Raw genomic sequence first — 18,786 nt, 5'->3', positions numbered from 1 at the left:
AGCGTGGCGTCCTCTACACAAGCCGAGAGCCGACGACTAGGGCGCGCGGTCGTCGTGCTGGATCCCTCCGTGGAAGCCGGCGACTCGGTGCATGAAGTCGCCGTCGTACAAGCATTATCAGGTAGGACAGGGCCAGGCGAGGCCGACGGGACAGCCAAAAGCTTTGTCCGCCGCAGCGGTTCCGGCGGCGACGGTAACGCCTGCAGCGCCACTGGAGGCGGCAGCGGCGACGGTGACGGCGGCAGCGTCGCTGGAGGCGGCAGCGGCGCTTGGGGCGGCGGCGGCGGCGGCGGCGGCGGCGGCGGCGAGTCGAGGCGTCCCGGCGGAGGATACGGCGAGGGCGGAGGTGGCGAGGGAGCAGCGCGTGACGACGCAGAGGGCGGCGGCGGCGGCGGCAGAGAGTGCGGTAGCTGCAGCGGCGGCGGAGGCGACGGTGTTGGCGGTGGCGGATGAGACGTCTCTGGCCGCGGGGGCGGCGTCGTGGGTCGCGGCGGAGCAGCTGCACCGTCGGCCGGGCAGATCCACTCGTCGGTGTCGTTGCAAGGGTGGGAGAAGCGGCGGCACTGAGCCGACGAGTGCTTCTCTTGCCGATTCGGGCTGGTGAAGCAGCCGTCGCCGTGGCGGCAGCAGTGCCGCGCGTGCGCGCAGGAGGACAGGCGGTCGATGCGGACCTGGCAGGGAGGTGAAAGTGGCAGCGCTGGCGGCGGAGTGGCGGCTGGAAGCCTAGCTCCTCGCTCGGAGGATGCTGCGAGGCGCACACTGGCGGCGCGGTGCGAGGGCGGGTGCGAAATAGCAGCGGTGGTGCCGAGGAGTGGTACTTCGAGAATGAGGCTGAGCATAGGCAACATCGGCCGCGGCGACGCTCGCGACGCTCTCTCGAGGTTCTCGAGGTGGATATCCTTGTTGGGTAGCGAGGATTGGTGTGCGGCGACGCTCGCGACGGTCGCGGCGACGCCGTGTTTCGAGAAAGAATTCAAACAACACAACTCTCTCTCACAGCACACAGGCTCGACACAGGTGCGAACTGGCGCGTGCTAGTACTATCACCGGCACACCACCGGAGCCGCCTAAGCGACTCCGTTAAGAACGGCAATGCACTTAGCTCCGTGCACAATGCCGCTGTCCCCGCACGCTAGCTCGTTCACGTCTCGAAGTCGAGCAAACGCAGGTCGCAATTCTTCTCCCGCGCGAACCGGTAGTCGCCCTTCTTGTAGCGGGCCGTCACAGGTGCCCCCGCCTCCACCTCCCCCTCACTCTCCCCCTCCTCCTCTTCCGCCGCCGCCGCCTCCGCCTCTGCATCCTCCGCCTCCCTCAACCAGGGCCTCGGCGGGTGCTGCCTCCGTCGACTGAGTCGCACGTCGGGCGCGACCCTCGAGGCCTCCTTCACGTCGCTGCTGCTGCAGTACACTTCCTTCAACTGTGGCAACCGCCCCTTCCACCTCTTCGTCACCATCGCCGTCAGCACGCCTCAAGGGCTACAACCCCTCGCCTGTCTCGCGTCGCCGCCCATCCACGTGGATGCGCGAAAGCGCACCAAGGGCGAGCGGCCTGACGCGTGCGCCGGCGACGTGCGCCTCGTTCAGCGGCAGCGCACCCAAGTCGAGGCCTCCGCTGCGCCTCTTGGAGGTAGCAACGGGGCCTTGAACTTGGGCGTGGACGCCATCGAGCTGCTCCAGGCGACTGCGTCCGTCGTCGTGCTGGTACTTCGCCTTTAGTGGGATGCAGACCGGTGGAGGGCGGCTTCACGTGCATTCTCTCATAGGTGGGCCTAGATTGGACCATCAAAGCAGCGCTGACCGCCGACCTGTTTGGCTACCCGCGATCGCAACTCCACGGCCAGTCCCTCCTCCGCCTCATGCACCCTGAGGAGCACAGCGCCCTCACGCAAGCCGTGCAAGCGCTCGTCGCCGGCGCCAGCGCCGCCAGCCCCCCGTCGCTGCGCGTCACGCACCGCGTGCTGCCGCGCGAGAACAGCGTCCCCGCCTTCGCTGACACGATGATTTCTCTTCTGCGAGGCCAGCCCGCACGTATGCTCGTCTCCTCGCGCTACGCCGTGCCCTTCGACGCCCACGGGGCGTTCCGCGTGTTCCCCGCGCGCCAGGCAGGCCTCCTCTCGGGCGCGTAAGCGTTTCGGGCCTGGCACGTTTTCGTGAAGACCACAAGTCGACCGGCTACCCCTTTTCTTCAGACCGTTTGCTACTGATCACGGTTTCAAGCGCCAGAGGCAGCTCCCTAGCTGTTGCCGACGCAGGGAGCTAGAATATTGTACTTACGGCTCTAGGGCGTGGTGCGATCACGCCATACTGCGGCATACTTCGGAGTGTGGCCTGATACGCTTAGATAGATTTGCCGGGGACCGGGGTTAGAGAGTTGAGTAGAGAGTCTGTGAACTGTGATCTGTGTTGGTGGGATCCGAAGGAAGCAGTTTCCGTGCCGTTAGTGAGGTGACACACCTACCGTGTAACACCGCAACCGACAAAGTAACGTCAAAAGCGACCGCAGACATACCCTCCGCTCAAACTCTTTCCACGAGCGAGAGAGATGAGACACTCCCTTTGAGCTGTGGCGGATACGCACCACACTGCGGAACAGGCAAGCCGTTCAGTGAGGTGGCGGGAGAGGCGGGGGCCATCAACCGCCGCCCAACCGCCGCCTCCCTGCCCACGGTTTCTATCGAGGCGGCGACTCCCGTCGCAACGCCTCTCACGTCAGCGCGCCCGCGTAGTGCGTGCGGCTGTTGAGCTGGCGCGACCACTCCAGGGCGAGGAACACCAGCACGAAGCCGGAGAGGGCGATGGCGGCGAGCATGTAGACGTAGCAGCGGGGCAGCCCGTTCAGACGCCCGTCGAGCGCCTCGAACGCGTCCAGCCGCGCGCGGATCCGCTCCTCCGTGCTCGCGGCCTTGCCGGCGTCGCGCGACGCCGCCGCCTCAGGCGCAACCTTGCCCACGGCTCCGCCGAGAGAGCAGAGGCCCCAGAGCGTGGTCGCGACGCACAGCGGCGCGAGCGCGATCGCCATCCCCGCCGCCGCCGCCGTGAGCCCGCCCAGCAGGAGCAGCGGCCTCTCGCCGGTGGTGCAGTCGGCCAGCGTCGAGCACTCGGACCCGTCCTCGAGCTGCGCCTAATCTCGGGCAATCTCGGGTGATCTCGGGCAATCTCGTCGAGCACTCGGACCCGTCCTCGAGCTGCGCCCCAGGCAGCTCAACGTCGACGTCTCTCCGGATCGCGAGCAGCGCGTACGCGGCCTTGCCCGCATACGCGGCGCTGCCCGCACTGAGGGCGAGCAGCAACGCGCGCCACGGAGAGCAGAGCGCCGCGCGCAGCTGCCCGAAGCCGCAGACAAGCACGCGCCACGCGCCGAGCAGGACGAGCGCGCCGAAGCAGCCCACGGCGGCGGGAAACGGGTTCGACCACCCGAGCAGCAGCAGCAGCGACGCGGCGGCGGTGGCGGCGAGGCCAACGCGCAGGATGGCCGGCGGAGACTCGTTGATGAACGCCGCGACGCCGAGGACGGCGCAGAGTAGCGCGGCGAGCGACGCGGCCACCAGCACCGCCGCGCCTCCGAGCGCGACGCTGGCGCCAAGGTGGATCAGAGGCATCGCGTCACGCACGTGGGCATTGAGCAGCATGGCGAACGGCACCGCGCCGCCCGCGCCCAGCTCTGCTTCCACCTCCTCCACCGACAGCGTCGCCAGCGGCGGCTTGCCCTCCGCCTCGCGCTTCTCGCGCAGCTCCGCGAGTGAGTGCGCCCCCTCGCCGTAGCAGAGGACCTACTCTCGCGCAATCTCGGGTTGATCTCGGGTCCTCTCGGGTGCTCTCGCCCCCGCGCCGTGGCAGAGAACGTCTTGGATGGGGAAAAGTGACGCCAGGTCAACGCCCGCCAGCTGCTTCCGCGCCGTATTCGTCACGTCGAACTTTCGGCCGCGCGCGCCGGGCATGCCTAGCTCAGAATTAACAGCTGGTCATGCTCCTTAGCTATTCATTTAGCTCCGCGCGCGCCCGGCAAACCGTGCAGCGTGACCGAGTCGACGTGAAGGTCGAACTCGCCGGTGCACGCCTGCTCGTGCGTCAGGTGCGGGTGTGTGTTGGCCAGTGCCGCTCCTGCGTCCGGCTCTGGGAGCCTCTTCGTGCGACAGAGCTGAGTGCACGCGCGTGGGAGTCCTACGGTTGCTGTGCCGTTCTTGTGTCTGGCGATTCGTACCTGGACCGGCTCCGCGAGGTGCTCCAAGTCGACGTCGTCGAGGTAGATGGTGCCGAGCCCGCGCACCGTCGCCAGCCCCGTCGTGACGTGGCACCACCCAACCAGCGGCAGCCACTGCGTGACGCGCATCGTCAGCGTCGCCGTCAGGCCGATCCGGCGCAGGCGCAGCACGGCCTGGTCGGGCAGCGTGCGGTACCAGGGCGAGTCCCAGCAGACGCCAAACACCCACCGCCCGTGGTGCACCTGAGATTGCGACGCAGCTCAGCCTCGCTGCGCCGTCGGAGGACGCCACACACCGCCGCCCCGACTCCCTTGCGTCACTCCGCGCCCCTCCCCCGTGTGTCTGTAGCCTGGCGTGTGTGCTCCCGTCTGTGCCGCGTCCCGTGCCCCACCGAGCTCCTCTTCTTGTCTGGCGCACCTCGTCCACCACAAGCTCGTCGAGCAGCAGCCTACTCTCGCGCAATCTCGGGTAATCTCGGGGACTCTCGGGGCACCACCAGCGCGTCGAGAAGGAGGAGCCGCGATCCCGGCCCGAGCTTCTGCGGGTCGGCCGGCAGCGCGTCCACCTAACCTCGGGCAATCTCGGGCAATCTCGGGCAATCTCGGGCAATCTCGGGTCGGCCGGCAGCGCGTCCACCTCGAACGGCGTCTTGAGAGCGACGTCCAGCGCGGTCGCGAAGGTGTCGGTGACGCGGTCGGAGTTCTTCTCGAACGCCTGGCACCCCTCCGGCAGAGCAGGGCCGAGCCGCTCCTCTCGCGCAACCAGCTCCGCGGCGGTCAGGTTGAGCGGGTGCGTGGCGACATAGTAGCGGTAGCCGGGCGTCCACACGAACGCCAGCGACACGGCGCCGAGCATGGCGATCATCGCGAAGAAGGTGAAGTAGGCGAGCGGGCGGACGAAGCGGAGCAGGCCCGGCGACCGCTCCAGCGAGCCGATCGCCAGGCAGAGCGTCCGAGACGGCCCAGACAGCAGCTCCATGCCTCGCGGCAGCGCGCCCATGTCCCTCGCGACGCCGATGCCGCGAGCGGCCGCCGGGCTCGACTCGACGCTCGAAACAGGCGAGGGCGCAGGGTCGTGCAGACGCGCGTACCCGTCGGGAGACCGCGGCAGCTCGGCACTCTCGCTCCTCCTCTTGGCGCGGGCCGGAGCGGCGCCGGCAGCGGCGGACTGGTTGCGCTTGAGCTCGAGATAATGCTTCGAAGGCTGCGGCGCTGTCGGCTGCGGCGGTGCTGGCGACTTGGCGGGCAGATCCTTGTAGGGAACGATGGGCCGTGGCATCTGGCGGCGCGATGGGGGCCGATCTCCGTCAGTCCAACAAGGTGGCTGAAAAAAACGCGAGTGCCGAGTGCAGAGAGAGAGAGAGAGAGAGAGGATGGTCTCACGCCGGTGGGAGGCACCGAGGCGTCTTGGACGCTCAGCTCTACCTTAAGCTCCTGAGGGGCGCGTGGTTCTAACCACGTAGTAGGACTACAGCCCACCACAGACACCCTCCCCCACTCCTCACGTGTGTTCACACCCTCACCCTCTCCTCTCTCCTCTCTCTCTCTCTCTCTCTCCTCTCTCTCCTCTTGTCTGTGCTGTCTGCCTGACTCAGGCACTCAATCTGCCGATGCGTGATTGTGTGTGGGCTGCTCCGAGGGGGCCCTCTGTGCGATCCGACGGGTAGGGGGGCTGTGCCCGGGCGGTGTCCGGTGTGGAGTCCCCTTCTGATCCCGCCTGGGATGTTGGGTGTGAGGTTGTGGCGGCTTCGATCCCAAGGGGGGGAGCTGATCCCACTCAATAACCAACTCTCAGGGGCAGTAGGTGGGCGAGCTTCAGGCACGCTCATCTCGATCGTCAAGACGTTGCTACGCGCGGTCTTCCGCGGGGGGAGCTGCGTCGACGGGTGCGGGACCGCGGCGCAGCCAGTGCCGTGGCGATGCCTCCGGCTGTTTGCGGCGGGCGGCTTGCTGCTCGCTGCGATGGCGAAAAACTCGTCTCGCCACACGCCAAGGGCTTATGCTCTGGCGAGACGTGAGGCGCATGCGCCCAGGAGGGGAGGGGGCATGCGTAGCGACACTGCTAGAGATGCCTTTCGGGGCCCAGAGATAAAACTTCTGTGATGCCATGCGTGACCTAGTAGTGTCCCCAGCTATGGGCGTGTCCACGTTGGAGCCAGGTGTGGTGTGGGCGCGAGAATAGCTCCGCCGTTCATGGAGGCAACCGATGCGAGTCGACTGGTGTGTGTCGTCGTGGTTTCGTATCAAGAATTCTCTCTCTCTCCTGCCGAGTGCTCCAAGGGCCAAGTGCTCCAAGTGCCCCCGGCGCGGGATGTGAGGTTGATGACTGACTGCACTCCAAGTTTTCGGCTGATTAGTGCTTTAGTGCAACTAGTAGGACGGTAGCTGATCTTTTTGCGGGGCGTGGCTTCCCAGTTTGTTTCTCTATAAGTTCCATTACAAAGTTACACACGTTCGGAGCCACTCACAGCATCGCCGAGACTGACACACCCCCAGCAAGACCAACCGCCGCTCCGCACTCACGCGCGGCCCCAAGCCCCAAGCCCCAAGGTCACCATGCCTGCAGCGGCAGCAGCTCGTGAATGAGCAGCTTCATCGTCGACCCTGTGCGGTAGGCGTTGAAGTACGCCTTGCGAGACCCGCCCATAGCAACCTTGCCGGACACGCCCTTGGCTCGGATGAGCTCAGTCAGCCGCCGCTTCTCCGCGCACGCCTCGTCTGTGATGTACAGCTGGAACTGGCGTGTCGCGTCGTAGCAGAGCAGCGGACCCTCGTGTGGCGGCGTCTGCACCTTCACGACGTACACCTTGTCTTCGAGTAGATGGCTGCCCGCCATGCCTGTTCGCTCCGTCCGCCTACATCGCGACATTGCCGAGGTTGCCGACTCAGCGCCCATGCAGAAGCCGTGCAAGCCGGTGTCCGGGTCGATGCGCAGATCCACATCAATGATGTCCGCGTCGGTTGCCGCCTCTGGTGCCTTGCACGTCTTCTTGTGCTGCTTCCAGTCCGAGCGCTGGCACTCCTTCGAGCAATAGGCTTGCTTTTTGCAGCGCGAGCACGTCAGCAGCGCGCTCTTGCCGCATACCGGGCAGGCGCTCGTCTCCCCGCTGCGGAGGGACATGATCGGCTGCAAGGCCTGCGCACGCGGTCGTACGATTCAGGGAGCTCTGGGCTATAGGGAGTGGCGCACGCATCCGCTGGGCAAGTCACAAGTGGCAGCGGGGCGCACGCACGCTGATGCGCCAGCCGCTGGGCAAGCCACGCGACGCACGGGCGACGTAGTTTTCGTCGAGCAGCTTCGCGTTCGCCTCGAGCATCTGCTTGAACACCGCAACCTCCCGCTCGTCCGTGTTGAAGCTGTCGAACTGCATCCCTGGAAGGAGAATGGCTTGCATGGCCTGGAGTGAGGCCCGCAGGTTGGAGGCTGAACCGTACAGCCACCGCACTACGAGAACCGGCTTCCGCCGGTCCATTGAGACGGCGTCGTCGGCCTCGGCTTCGACCACATCGATGCAATCGATCGCGATGTTGGTCGACTGCGACTCGTCCTGGATCACAAAGCGCGTCGTCTCACGGCCCCGTCCAGGCTCGGGACACCCGATTTGACGCCGAGCCGCCGGCTCCTCGCACCTCTGGGCGATGCAGTGCAACGTCGTGCGGACCTCGAACGACAAGTCGCTGCCCGCTGCCGGAGGGTTGGCATGCGAGGCCACGACCTCGTCCAAGGAGAAGGCCGCGTGGAAAGCGCCTGCGAGGTCTCCGGTCCACTTCGGCAGGCGCGAGGGGTCCAAGCCCTCGGCGATGCGCTGCGACCGATCAACCTTGTCTGGCTTCGGCGGATTCGCCTGGCCGGGTTTCGGTGGGGCGCGGCGGGGAGGCTGGTTCTTGGCCGCCTCGGCCTCGCACAGCCGCTCCGCCTGCCGCATCATCCGGCGGCTCTCTGGCTCATCGGCGCTGGCGTACCCCAGCTCTGCGAGCCGATTCGTCATGTTGTGGGACGTGAAGCAGGCGCCACAGCACTCGAGGCGGTGTGGTGTGCAGTAACAAAGTCCGTTGACCGTCACCATCTCTTCGTGCTCGCACGCTTCCAGGTTTGACGCCTTCACGGATACGCTCTCTCCGATGCTGAGCAGAACGCTGTACCTGCCGGTCGACGGAATGAGCCGCTCCATCGTGCCCTCCTGGCCGTTTAGCTCTGGTCGGCCGGTCAAGCCGAGCAGCCTCACGCGAGTGCCAGCTGAGAGCATGAGGGGAAGGCGACCTGGTCTCTTTTTTTGAGCTTAGCCTTCGATGTTATGAAACAACGCAAGGCGGACATGGCATATCGCTCTCGGGCCCACAGACATCCCGCACACTCGCCGCACACCCGCCGCCCCCGCGCGCGCCCCACCTCGGCCGGGAGAAAGGGGAGTGACAGTTTGGGATTGCAAGCCCGAGTATGTATGTTGAGTCCTGGCTCAACAACGCAGATAACAAGAGGGGGTGGTCCGGCTCACAGGTCCGGCTCACGCGCCTCGAGCTCGCCAATCTACCGCACTGAGCACTTCCGCCCCCTCGCTCCCAACCCATCCACCCCGCCCCGGGCCGCGCCGCGCGATCTCGGGCGATCTCGCGCGATCTCGGGCGATCTCGGGGCCGCGCCGCGCTATCTCGGGCGATCTCGCGCTATCTCGGGCGATCTCGGGGCCGCGCCGCGCTATCTCGGGCGATCTCGGAGCGTCGCTCGCGCGGCGTCACACCTGCTCAAAAAGGAAGGAGGTTGGAGGCAGGAGGTCACGCCCCATCCAGAGCGCCGTCGTCGCCGGGTTTTTGGCCCCCGGGTCGTCGCCCGACGGTTGCTGCGCGGGGCAGCAGACCGTTGGACGGCGCGACGTTTTTTTGGTATACCAAAAAGAGGGATACAGACGCTGGGGCGCCGGCGCCCTACTGGGCGCCCCCCGCTCCCTTCCCCTTAGAGCCCCCCATCCCACTAGCATTCCCCCGCGGTCCCTCGCGTTTCGGCATCGGCAGAGTTCTTTTTCTCGCCTTTGCTTGTGAAATTCTTTTTCTCGCGATGTCTGCCCCGCCGCGCCGCCGCTCGCGCCGCCTCGCCCCAGCCGCCACCACCGCCACTCCCGTCCCAGACAAGCCGCCCCCCGCCCGCCTCCTCGACCTCCCCACGGAGCTCCTCGTGCGCGCCCTCTCTCGCTGCGACCCCGCCGACATCGCTCGCGCCGCGGCCGTCTCGCTGCTCTTCCACGCCTCACTCGCGAAGGAGGGCATCCGCTTGCGGGCGCAAGAGCGCGGCTACGAGCTGCCGGCGCAGCCAGAGGGCGAGGGCTGCCCCGTGCGGTGGCTGTGCTGTTCGGCCTTGCTGTGCGAGGCCAACCCGCCGGCGAGGGCGGCGGCAGGTGGTCGGCACAGCCTCTTCATCGACGGCGAGGGGCGGCTCTCGTCGTGCGGCTCAGCGCCGTATTACTTTCCAGGACTGCTCGGGCACGGCGAGGGCGTGACGCAGCTCAACACGCCGACCCGCCTCCCGTCGATGCTGGGCGGCGAGCGCGCAGTGAGCGTGTCGGCTGGAACCGCGCACACCCTCGCCATCACCGCCGGCGGCGCCGTCTGGAGTTGGGGCTTTGGAGGCGACGGCCAGTTGGGCCACGGCGACGAGCGGGCCCAGTGGCAGCCGAAGAAGATCGAGGCTTTTGCTGGCCAGCGCGTCGTCGCTGTTACGGCTGGAGCCGTGCACAGTCTCGCCCTCGCCGCCGACGGAGCCGCCTGGAGCTGGGGCTGGGGAGACTCTGGTCGACTGGGCCACGGCGACTCGCAGCACCAGTGGCTGCCCAAGAAGATCGAGGCCTTCGCTGGGCAGCGCGTCGTCGCTGTGTCGGCTGGAGGCAGCCACAGCCTCGCCCTCACCGCCGACGGCGCCGTCTGGAGCTGGGGCTGGGGAGACTCTGGCAAGCTGGGCCACGGCGACGAGCAACGCCAGCTGCTGCCGAAGAAGGTCGAGGCCTTGGCTGGGCAACGCGTCGTCGCCGTGTCGGCTGGAAGCAGCCACAACCTCGCCTTCACCGCCGACGGAGCCGTCTGGAGCTGGGGCGCAGGAGACGATGGCAAGCTGGGCCACGGCGACGGGCAGGAGCAGCGGCAGCCGAAGAAGGTCGAGACCTTTGCTGGGCTGCGTGTCGTCGCCGTGTCCGCAGGATCCCGCCAAAGCCTCGCCCTCACCGCCGACGGTGCTGTCTGGAGCTGGGGTTGGGGAGGCTTTGGCCAGCTGGGCCACGGCGATGAGCAGCGCCAGCTGCTGCCAAAGAAGGTCGAGGCCTTTGCTGGCCAGCGCGTCGTCGCGACGTCGGCTGGAGCCGCGAACAGCATCGCCGTCACCGCCGACGGCGCCGTCTTTACCTGGGGCCAAGGCGGGACCGGCTGCCTAGGCCACGGAGAGGACCTGTCGAACCAGCTGCTGCCCAAGAAGATCGAGGTGTGGGGTCTGGGGCAGTGAGGTGTGAGTGAGCGAAAGGCGGAAAGGGCCGAAAAGTTGGCACTACCATGTTAGGAGTGCCAGCACGCGCCCAAGTCCGCACCCGCGTCGTGCCTGTCTAAATTTAGAGTTTTGGCGCAGTCTTTCTTCTTTCCTTGTAAGATTCTTCTTTCTCTCTCTGTTTTTGTTTTGTTCTCCCGTGCGAGGGAGTTTTGTTGTAAATAATTCTTTCCCGACTAGTCTCCCGCAGCAGTTAAAATGATATGTATGATCTGAGAAAAAATGATTTGACAATCGTTGTCGATGTGAACTTCTGGCGAGCAGGTTGTTTCTTTATGAAAGAAAGAAATAAATAGTGCGCGCCAGCCTCCCGCGTGCCTCGTTGTAAAATCTTTTTGTTGTTCTTGTTTATTCGATTTTACAACTCAAGTCTCTGGAGAGCATTTCCCCAAAACCCTCAAGGGTCTCGAGTTCGCCGTCGATGCCGGTCTTTTTTAATTGAAGGGAAGGCTAAAGAAAAGAAATCCAGGCGTGATAACGCGGCGCCCTTTCCTCCTGCCTAGAAGCCGCGAGAACAAGGGACCGGCAGGCGGCGGCGTCGCAGGACGAGGCAGAAGAGAGCGACGCGACAGAGGAGGAAGTGACAAGGGAGAGCACGACGAGAGTGGGACGATCGCGAGGTGGCATGAAGGTTGCAGCGAGAAGCGGCGAGAGACTGCGAAGAGAGATAGGAGGAGGCAGACTCCCTGTGTTAGTGCCAGTGAGTGAGTGAGTATTCTTGATACGAAACCACGACGACACACACCAGTCGACTCTCGCATCGGTTGCCTCCATGAACGGCGGAGCTATTCTCGCGTCCACACCACACCTGGCTCCAACGTGGACACGCCCATAGCTGGGGACACTACTAGGTCACGCATGGCATCAGAAGTTTTAACACACACTCACCACACACCACTGTTAGTGCCAGTGCGCGCAGTCCCGTGCCCAGGTGTCGTGCGAGGGAGTTTGTTGTAAAATTCTCTTTTCCTGGCACGGCCTGTTTAGCCGCGCTTCTCCCGCGCGCGCTACCAATCGCTCGTGGCCGCGCCATGCCTGACCCTTCCCAAGCTGCTGCGAGCCTGGAGCCTAAATAACGCGGCGAGCTCACTTACTTTGTTTGCCACTGCATGCCCGGTCGAGCCCTGCGCCTACAACTGTATGGGAGAGAGAGATTTTTAGCAATACCAAACAAATCTAACACTCACACGTCATTTGGGGCCTGGAGCCCTGTTCACGCGCGCGCGAGACGTGCAGACAGGGTTGCCAGGTGAGAGCGAATGGCGCGGTTCACGCCTCGCACAACAGAGAGAGAGATGCGCTCTGCATGGTGGGACATAAATTTTGTTTTGTCTGTATGGGTGGGGCGAAGCGCTCTCCTCCTAACCCGGCTGGTCCCGGAGAAAAACACAGTACTGGAGGTCCGTGGCACCCCGAGCGGCACCCCGATGTATGTATGTATGTAGGAAGGTGAAGAACAGCCAAGCTCGGACTGGTCCCTCGAGCGGAGAGGGGACCCCCAGACGGCAAGGAGCCCGAACCCAGAGCGTGCTCGGAGAAGCGCGTTTATCTGTGCTCGACGGCTTGTTAGCGTCGCCTCCGGCGTAGTGGCCAATGGACGGATACTACGCGCGCAGCGAGACTGGCCGCACTGACGGTGCGCGATTCGCCTCTCATCTGGAGCTTCGAACATCGTCTCCACCGCAATCTGCTGCGGCGCACTCGCCACTCACCGTGAGAGAGCTCTCGTCGGCCTCTCTCATCTCACCGCATCCACACCGCAGGCCCGATGAGCGAGGCCGACTTTGACCGGCTTCGCCGCACGCCCGCGGGGAAGCGGCTCGTGTCGGCCTACCGCCTCGCCGGCGTCCACGCGCGCCAGGTCTCCGCCCTGCTGTGGACAAACGAAGGCCAGCCGACAGCTGCGAATAGGCGGCCACGCGTACCAGATCTCCGTCCGGCGGCGCATCGCCTTTGACCGGCGGCACGCGCTGTCTGGCCGAGCCTGCGCTGTCTGCGTCGAGATCGGGGTGATCGTGTTTTGCCTTCTGGTGGTTGGGTTGATGGTGCGAGATAGCGCCGAGATAGCGAGAGACGCGCGAGCAGTCTGGCCTAACTAGACGCAGGGGTAAGGGAGAGGAAGGGGCACAGGAGGTATACACACAGGTCGGTGTGAAGAGACGCCGTCCACACTCGCAGCCTCCTCCCCTGCTCCAGACCGCCTGTTCACAGCTGGAGTTGTGAAGAGACGCCGTCCGCACTCGCAGGTGCTGCTGGTCGAGAGCGAGCCGATGCGCAAGGAGAGGGAGAGCGCAGGCGTCGCCCTCGCCGAGATTGGCCGAGATTGGCCGAGATTGGCCGAGACTGGCCAAGCTTTGCGCTCGCTGGCGCGACCCGTGAGCTTTCACCGCGGCTCGGCACTTTTCGCTGGACGGACCCTCTTTGTGTTTTCGCAGGCGTTGCTCTCACCGGCTTTGTTGTGATCCTCATCGTTGCCACGTGTGCGCTGGCTGCGATCGCGCTGCGGCGGATGGTGAGGAGGTGGCGGGCGGCCAGCAGTACCATTTTTACGAGTGAGGTCTGAGGAGCTGAGCGGGAAAGGTAACGAGGTACATTTCTCCACACACACACAAAGTGGTGGGGGCAAGGGGGGGCAAGCGGCATAGCGCCGCGCCATTGCTCGCACCGCCCCTTTTCGCGCAAGCCCGCTCGCACCACGCACGCCGGGCGCGTAGCCGTACTCAGCCATCGGCGCGGGACATCACCCCGCGCAGGCGCCTCGCGACGGGTCGGCGCACTCATGTGGCTCAACGCGGACCTACGGAGCGACTCCGCCGCGGCTCGGCGCTGCCTATGGCAGCAACAGGTGCCGCCCCACCACCCGCCTGCTGCCCCTCTGCCTCTCTCAGCCATATGCGACCCCTCCGCCAACGCACACCTCGAACGCGACGTCAGATCCCGCTGAGACTGGCAGCATTCGCGGCGATGAGGCCTCCGCCAGCACCGATTGTCACAACTCGTGTTAAGCTACACGTTTTTGCCCTGTGCAGGTGAGCGGACCGCTGCAGCCGCGGTGGAGCCACGGGTCGGGCCGAGGGAATGACCTTTTGGCGCGGCGCTGCTATGTGCCTGCGCGCTCATGGCGCCTTCAGGGGTGCGCCTGAGGCGTGTAGACTGCGGGGCGCCGCGATAGCGCGGCGCCGACGGTTGTGTCGCTCAAGGAGGAGCCCAACACGTATGGGAGGGTAAAGTTGTGCGTCACGCTGCCCGGCGTTTCTCACTTTCCGGGACAGCCCCGCCGCCCCTTTTGAGGCAGGAGGGTGTGTGACGACTACCCCGGTACGCCGGTTGCATCATACCCCATCGCCGACCGCCCATTCCCCCCTCCTCGTTCCCCCCTTGTGTTCTTCAGCCTCGACAAGCCCCGACCGACGTTGAGCTTCTGCCCCGCACACCCCCACCCCCCTCTGCTCCGCACGTACACCCAGGCCCGACACGCACATACAAGACAAACCCGGCGTTCTGCTCTCAAAAGAAAAGAAAAATGGGAAGGAGGAGACCAGCGGGGGAGACTCCCTGCCTATGCAACACCCCACAGAGGGGCTGCCATCGCCGAAGCTGTGCCTAAGCATAAGGCCCATAACTCCCAAACCCGCAGCGGCCCGGGGGGCCTTGGGGGCAGCCTGCCGGACCGCTGTTGCACGGGGCTAAGCACCAGAAGATGAATGTATGTATGTGTAGGAAGGTGAAGAACAGTCAGGCTCGGACGAAAGAAAGAAAGAAAACAGACAACCCAAGGGAGGGATGGGAGGACGGCACGCCGCCACCACACAGGGATTTTAAGGAGAGGAGTGTGATGCGCTAGCCGTCGCCCACCCTAGGGAGTCTGCCTCTTCCTATCTCTTTTCGCAGTCTCTCGCCGATTCTCGCTGCAACCTTCATGCCACCTCGCGTCAGGCTCGGACTGAATGTAGTTGGCCACCGAAATTCTTTTTCTCGCAGCGGTACCTCCGTTTATTTATTGCTGGCACGTAAAAAATCCTTTATTTCGTGTCGGGGTATGGAATCGTGCGTCGAGTTTCCCGCAGCAAAAGAAAGAAAACGTATCTAAATTCTTTTTTCGAGCCAATCCTCCGTCACCACACAGGGATTTTATAAAAATTTTAAGGAGAGGGGTGCCACGGCGCACGGGGGCAGGCGCGGGCCTCCCCGCGCAACGAATTCTTCTTTCCCTCTCTTTGAATGTGCGTCCTCATCTCTCAAACTCAATGAAAAGTCGTCATGCCATTCGCAGCGGTGTTCCCGAGAAAATTCGCCCCTATGTCAACCGCGCTTCCTCTCTCAGACAGACTGATCTCCTACGCTCTGCGACGCTTGTCCGGTTGTCGCTCCCTCAGATCTCTCTCTCTCTCTCTCAGACGCGGAGAGGAGGGTGAGTCGAGCTCAGGGGGGGGGGGGGGTGTGGCGTGTAGTCGTCCACCATGACGGCGACCTTGGTGCCCTTGATGACGATGTACTCGCCCTTTGCGCGCCCGCACCTCGGGAAGGAGATCGGGTAGTGCCCGAGCGTGGTCTTGCAGGTTCCGGGGTAGACAACCTGGTGCCCCGCGGAGTTCTTCCTGATCTGATTGGAACCGCGGCGCACGGGGCACGACACAGCCCCCCCGCCGCTCAGCAGACGGATCTTCACCCAAGCGATCGGCGGCCGCTCGGCTGCAACGGAAAGGGAGGGGTCTTAGCCTTTTAGGGCTGTCGGGTGCGCGTGTGTGAGGGTGGGGGGGGGTGCCTGCGGCGTCCTCCCTAATCTTCTTCGCGCCCTTCTTGCCGTTCACCTTGCCGTGCGCCGAGCCGTTCGCCGAGCCGTACGCCGAGCCGAGCGCCGAGCCACTCGCCTGCTTCTGCGTCTTGATCTCCTCCAGCCTCCCCACCGCCTCCTCGTGGCCGACCGCTGCCGCGTCCGCCGCCGCCTTCACCACCTTGCTGCCGCCACGCGACCGCATGCTCTGCTCCTTGGAGATGGCTTCGGTCCGCGCCTTCTTCTGCTCCTCGGTCAGCTCCTTGTCCAGCGGCGACGGCCCGTCGTAGCCCCCCGCCAGCGCCTGGATCGGGCGGCAGACAAGGGGCGTGGAAAGGTGGGGGAGGAGCGGGAAGCGCCTAGGAAGTGTCTGGAAAGCGGCTCAGCGCCTTGGCGTCGGCTTGCAGCTGCTTGCGCTCCGTGTCGTTGAAGTTGCCGTGCTTGGGGGAGAGGGCCTGGAAGTACTCAACGATGGCGTCCTCCGGGAGGACGCCGCGCTGCGCGAACTGGATCGCGGCGTCGACCCGGGCCCGGTGGCCGGGGGACATGCATTTGAGCGCCCCACAAGGGTGCTGGACCTCAGAGTCAGCGCACTTGGCGTCGTCGGGGAGGGAGGGGAGCTCGCCGCGCTGCTCGGAGGGGAAAGCGAGGTCGAACGGCGGCAGGTCGGCGAGGCCGAGGATCACGCGCGCCTCCTCGCGCGCGAGCGGGACCGCCTCCGCAAGGAGGCTTGGCCACCACTTTTGTGCCTGCACGCCGGTCACGAGGACGTCGGCGCCGACGCGGCCGCGCTCGACGATTTCGTCGACGATGATGTTCTTCAGGATGTCGACCTTCCCTGCGCGCCAGTCGGCCATCTGCTTCGGGTTGAGCTTCTTGGAGTTGTAGAAGTGCTTGTCGAACGTGAAGTCGACCTTGCCGACCTTGAAGGGATGTGGGCCGTCGTAGATGTCGGCGATGTAGTCGAAGTGCTGGTCGAAGGTGAGGTTGACGCTGTTGTGGGAGGAGTTGACGGCGCGCTCGAGCATACGTGTCGTCTCGTCGGTCGCGTGCCCCTCGTCCGTGACGTAGCCGCCGTGCTTGGCAGAGTGGGGCGAGGGGTAATGAAAGAGGTAGAAGCGGGAGCGCTGCCCGCGGCGCATGCCCTCGGGCAGCGGCTTCGGGACTGGCGGCAGGTGGGCCGGCATGCCGCCGGGCAGCTCCGCAAAGAACGCCGCGAACGAGAGGATGCGGGGCCACGCGCGCTTGAAGTGGTTGGCGCCAGAGAGGGACATGCTTGAGACACGAGGAGCGAGAGGAGGCGCCCGAGACTAGCGCTGCTGCGCAGCTCGTCCAAAGTAGCCTGCGGGAGCGGGAGGAGGCCGGCCGTGTGAGAGGTGGGATGCGAGGGGTGCTGGCGCCGTTGCCCTCATGTGTCTGCACCCCTCCCAGGCCCACCATGAGGCACACACGCGTGAGCCGACGGCGGCCACACGCCACTTGCTCTGCAATCATGAATTGCTCGGCTCGTGGAGATGGAAAAGGAGCCGCAGTTGGATGTGCTGAGAGCGCGTGATGATGAGAAGAAGCGGGTGCGTGAGAGGGGCTGCGGCACCGAAACCATCGAGGCGGCGGCATGGTGGCGGGTTACGCTATGAGGTGTGTGCGGATGTGTCTTTTTTGCACCTCGGCGGCCTTGGGTCGACCGCGCTGGACATTGCGCGGTAGTGTAGTTACGTAAACTACACCGCGGCCGGGTACCTAGCGGCGCGCGGGCGGCGGAGAAGGCGGCGCGGGCAGCGGAGGGGGGGAAGGGCGGCGGCAGCGGGCGGCAGTCCCGCGAGGCACGCCGGCGGAAGGGTTCGTCTTCGCGGGGCGGGGTGCGCACTGCGCGCCGCGAGGATGAGGAGCCTGAGCCAGGGGAGGGTTGGGAAGGGGGGGCGAGGCCGGAGGAGTATGACGGCCTCTTCGACGGCCCATAAGGGGCCGTTGTCTGCTGTGCCTTTTGTGGTGCTAGTTCGTGCCAGAGTGCGAGAATTCTTTTTCTCGCCGCTAGGTACCCGCCCGGCTCGGCGCCCGCATGAGCTCCGCGCACGTCCTGCGCGTGAAGAAGCTGTACCGCCACTCGCTCAAGAACCTGCTCAACTGGTGCGTCCACCGCGACCTCTGGATCAAAAAGGGCTTTGACCTCCGCGCCGAATTTGAGGCGCGGGCGTGCTGAGCCACACAAGCCACGCGCGGCGCGGCGCAGCCTCTACGGACGAGATGGTCCGGGCGGCGTCAGCCGCGCTGCTGCTGCCGCCTCCGCGTCCGCCGCTTTCCCGTCACACAATATCAAGCGCCGCGCGCGGCTGCCACTTCTCGTGTAGGCGACACTCCCTCGCTCTCGTTCACTCTGGCCGCGCCCGCGCTTGCGCTTGCGCCGCAGGCGAACCGGCACGTGCAGGACGCAAAGCAGGTGGAGAAGCTGGTGGCGGCGGGCGAGGCGAAGCTCAAGGCCATGATGCACCCGGACCCGTATACGATCCCGACCGACCCGGGCGGCTCAAAGTGAAATCCCCCCCCCCCCCCCCACCACACACACGCACACCACCGCCACCACCACCATCGCCCCGCGGCGCCGCCGCCCCCCCGCCCGCCCGCCCGCCCCCACTCCGCGCTGCGGAACCCCCTCCCCGCCCCCTCCCTCCACCCCTGTCCCGACCCACCCCTAAGGTACATGCGCTGGCACAACCTCTCCTCCACCACACAGCCGGGCTTCCCTCCAAACGTGACGGCGATGCCCAGCTGGCTCGGCGTGCCGGAACCTAACGACTACCACCCCTAGCCGCGCGGACGGAGGAGGTGAGACGGGAGGACTTGGCGCGCAGCGCGACGTCGCATGTTGCCGGGACCGGGCCGCTGGCGCTGCTTCGAACCGCCGCCTAAAATTTTAAAGTGTCAATCGACTCCGCCCCCCTCCCGTCTGCGCGTGCGCTCGCCACCCGCGCCGCCGTCTCCCCCATGCGCACTTGCGCCAGCAGCCGTCCCGCCTGGCGCCTCGCCCGCCGCCCGCCGCCTCGCCCGGTCCTGACGCCCGCCCGCTCGACCGCCTACCGGAAAAAGAAAAAAGAGTGCACCCAACCCTAATACGTGCCCCCACAGCCAGCTCTACAGCCACGCGATGAGCACGCCTCTCGACCAGCGCCCTCTGTCGAAGACGCAGATCTTCTGCTCCAACCTGCCGTGGTCGGTCAACGGCAAGATGCTGCGGCAGGCTTTCGAGGCACGCCGCCGCCGGCGGAGCTCTCGGTTTCTGCAGCGCGCGCTG

General features: G+C 65.5%; 4 protein-coding genes across 4 annotated transcripts; 2 read left to right on the top strand and 2 right to left on the bottom strand.

Annotated features, from left to right (window-relative positions):
* Positions 1-1,092: 1,092 nt before the first annotated feature.
* On the top strand, positions 1,093-2,125 carry EMIHUDRAFT_236522 (hypothetical protein; the record flags this gene model as incomplete). The annotated part of the gene is made up of 3 exons (XM_005779108.1): positions 1,093-1,106; positions 1,352-1,700; positions 1,763-2,125. 3 exons carry the CDS (start codon positions 1,093-1,095, stop codon positions 2,123-2,125), a joined length of 726 nt encoding a protein of 241 aa, XP_005779165.1.
* Positions 2,126-2,441: 316 nt separating this feature from the next.
* On the bottom strand, positions 2,442-4,785 carry EMIHUDRAFT_443376 (hypothetical protein). The gene is made up of 7 exons (XM_005779107.1): positions 4,720-4,785; positions 4,619-4,649; positions 4,201-4,443; positions 4,008-4,056; positions 3,842-3,939; positions 3,191-3,769; positions 2,442-3,120 (listed from the first exon to the last, which is right to left on the bottom strand). Exons 3-7 carry the CDS (start codon positions 4,327-4,329, stop codon positions 2,704-2,706), a joined length of 1,272 nt encoding a protein of 423 aa, XP_005779164.1. The 5' UTR covers positions 4,330-4,443; positions 4,619-4,649; positions 4,720-4,785; the 3' UTR covers positions 2,442-2,703.
* Positions 4,786-6,622: 1,837 nt separating this feature from the next.
* On the bottom strand, positions 6,623-8,280 carry EMIHUDRAFT_424280 (hypothetical protein). The gene is made up of 2 exons (XM_005779106.1): positions 7,434-8,280; positions 6,623-7,336 (listed from the first exon to the last, which is right to left on the bottom strand). The coding sequence occupies exons 1-2, from the start codon at positions 8,265-8,267 to the stop codon at positions 6,752-6,754; spliced, it is 1,419 nt and encodes a 472-aa protein (XP_005779163.1). The 5' UTR covers positions 8,268-8,280; the 3' UTR covers positions 6,623-6,751.
* A 9,276-nt stretch (positions 8,281-17,556) lies between these two features.
* Positions 17,557-18,424, top strand: EMIHUDRAFT_443372 (NADH ubiquinone oxidoreductase B22-like subunit; the record flags this gene model as incomplete). Its single annotated transcript, XM_005779105.1, has 4 exons — positions 17,557-17,690; positions 17,846-17,864; positions 17,905-18,026; positions 18,192-18,424. 4 exons carry the CDS (start codon positions 17,557-17,559, stop codon positions 18,301-18,303), a joined length of 387 nt encoding a protein of 128 aa, XP_005779162.1. The 3' UTR covers positions 18,304-18,424.
* Between the last annotated feature and the right edge of the window lie 362 nt (positions 18,425-18,786).

Source organism: Emiliania huxleyi (assembly GCF_000372725.1).
Source record: "Emiliania huxleyi CCMP1516 unplaced genomic scaffold EMIHUscaffold_236, whole genome shotgun sequence".
Classification (NCBI taxonomy): domain Eukaryota; phylum Haptophyta; order Isochrysidales; family Noelaerhabdaceae; genus Emiliania; species Emiliania huxleyi.
The sequence above is the reverse complement of the archived record's forward strand: the minus strand, read 5'-3'. Positions and strand labels throughout refer to the sequence as shown.

Bases quoted from the DNA above. Each gene is read 5' to 3' on its own strand.
- EMIHUDRAFT_443376 (XM_005779107.1), bottom strand. From the start codon at position 4,329: ATGCGCGTCACGCAGTGGCTGCCGCTGGTTGGGTGGTGCCACGTCACG. The intron at 4,057-4,200 runs GTACGAATCGCC...ACGCACGAGCAG, and splicing joins ACCTCGCGGAGCCGGTCCAG to GCGTGCACCGGCGAGTTCGA. The intron at 3,121-3,190 runs GCGCAGCTCGAG...GCCCGAGATTAG, and splicing joins TCGACGTTGAGCTGCCTGGG to GCGCAGCTCGAGGACGGGTC.
- EMIHUDRAFT_424280 (XM_005779106.1), bottom strand. From the start codon at position 8,267: ATGGTGACGGTCAACGGACTTTGTTACTGCACACCACACCGCCTCGAG. The intron at 7,337-7,433 runs GTGCGTGCGCCC...CCGCGTGCGCAG, and splicing joins CCAGCGGCTGGCGCATCAGC to GCCTTGCAGCCGATCATGTC.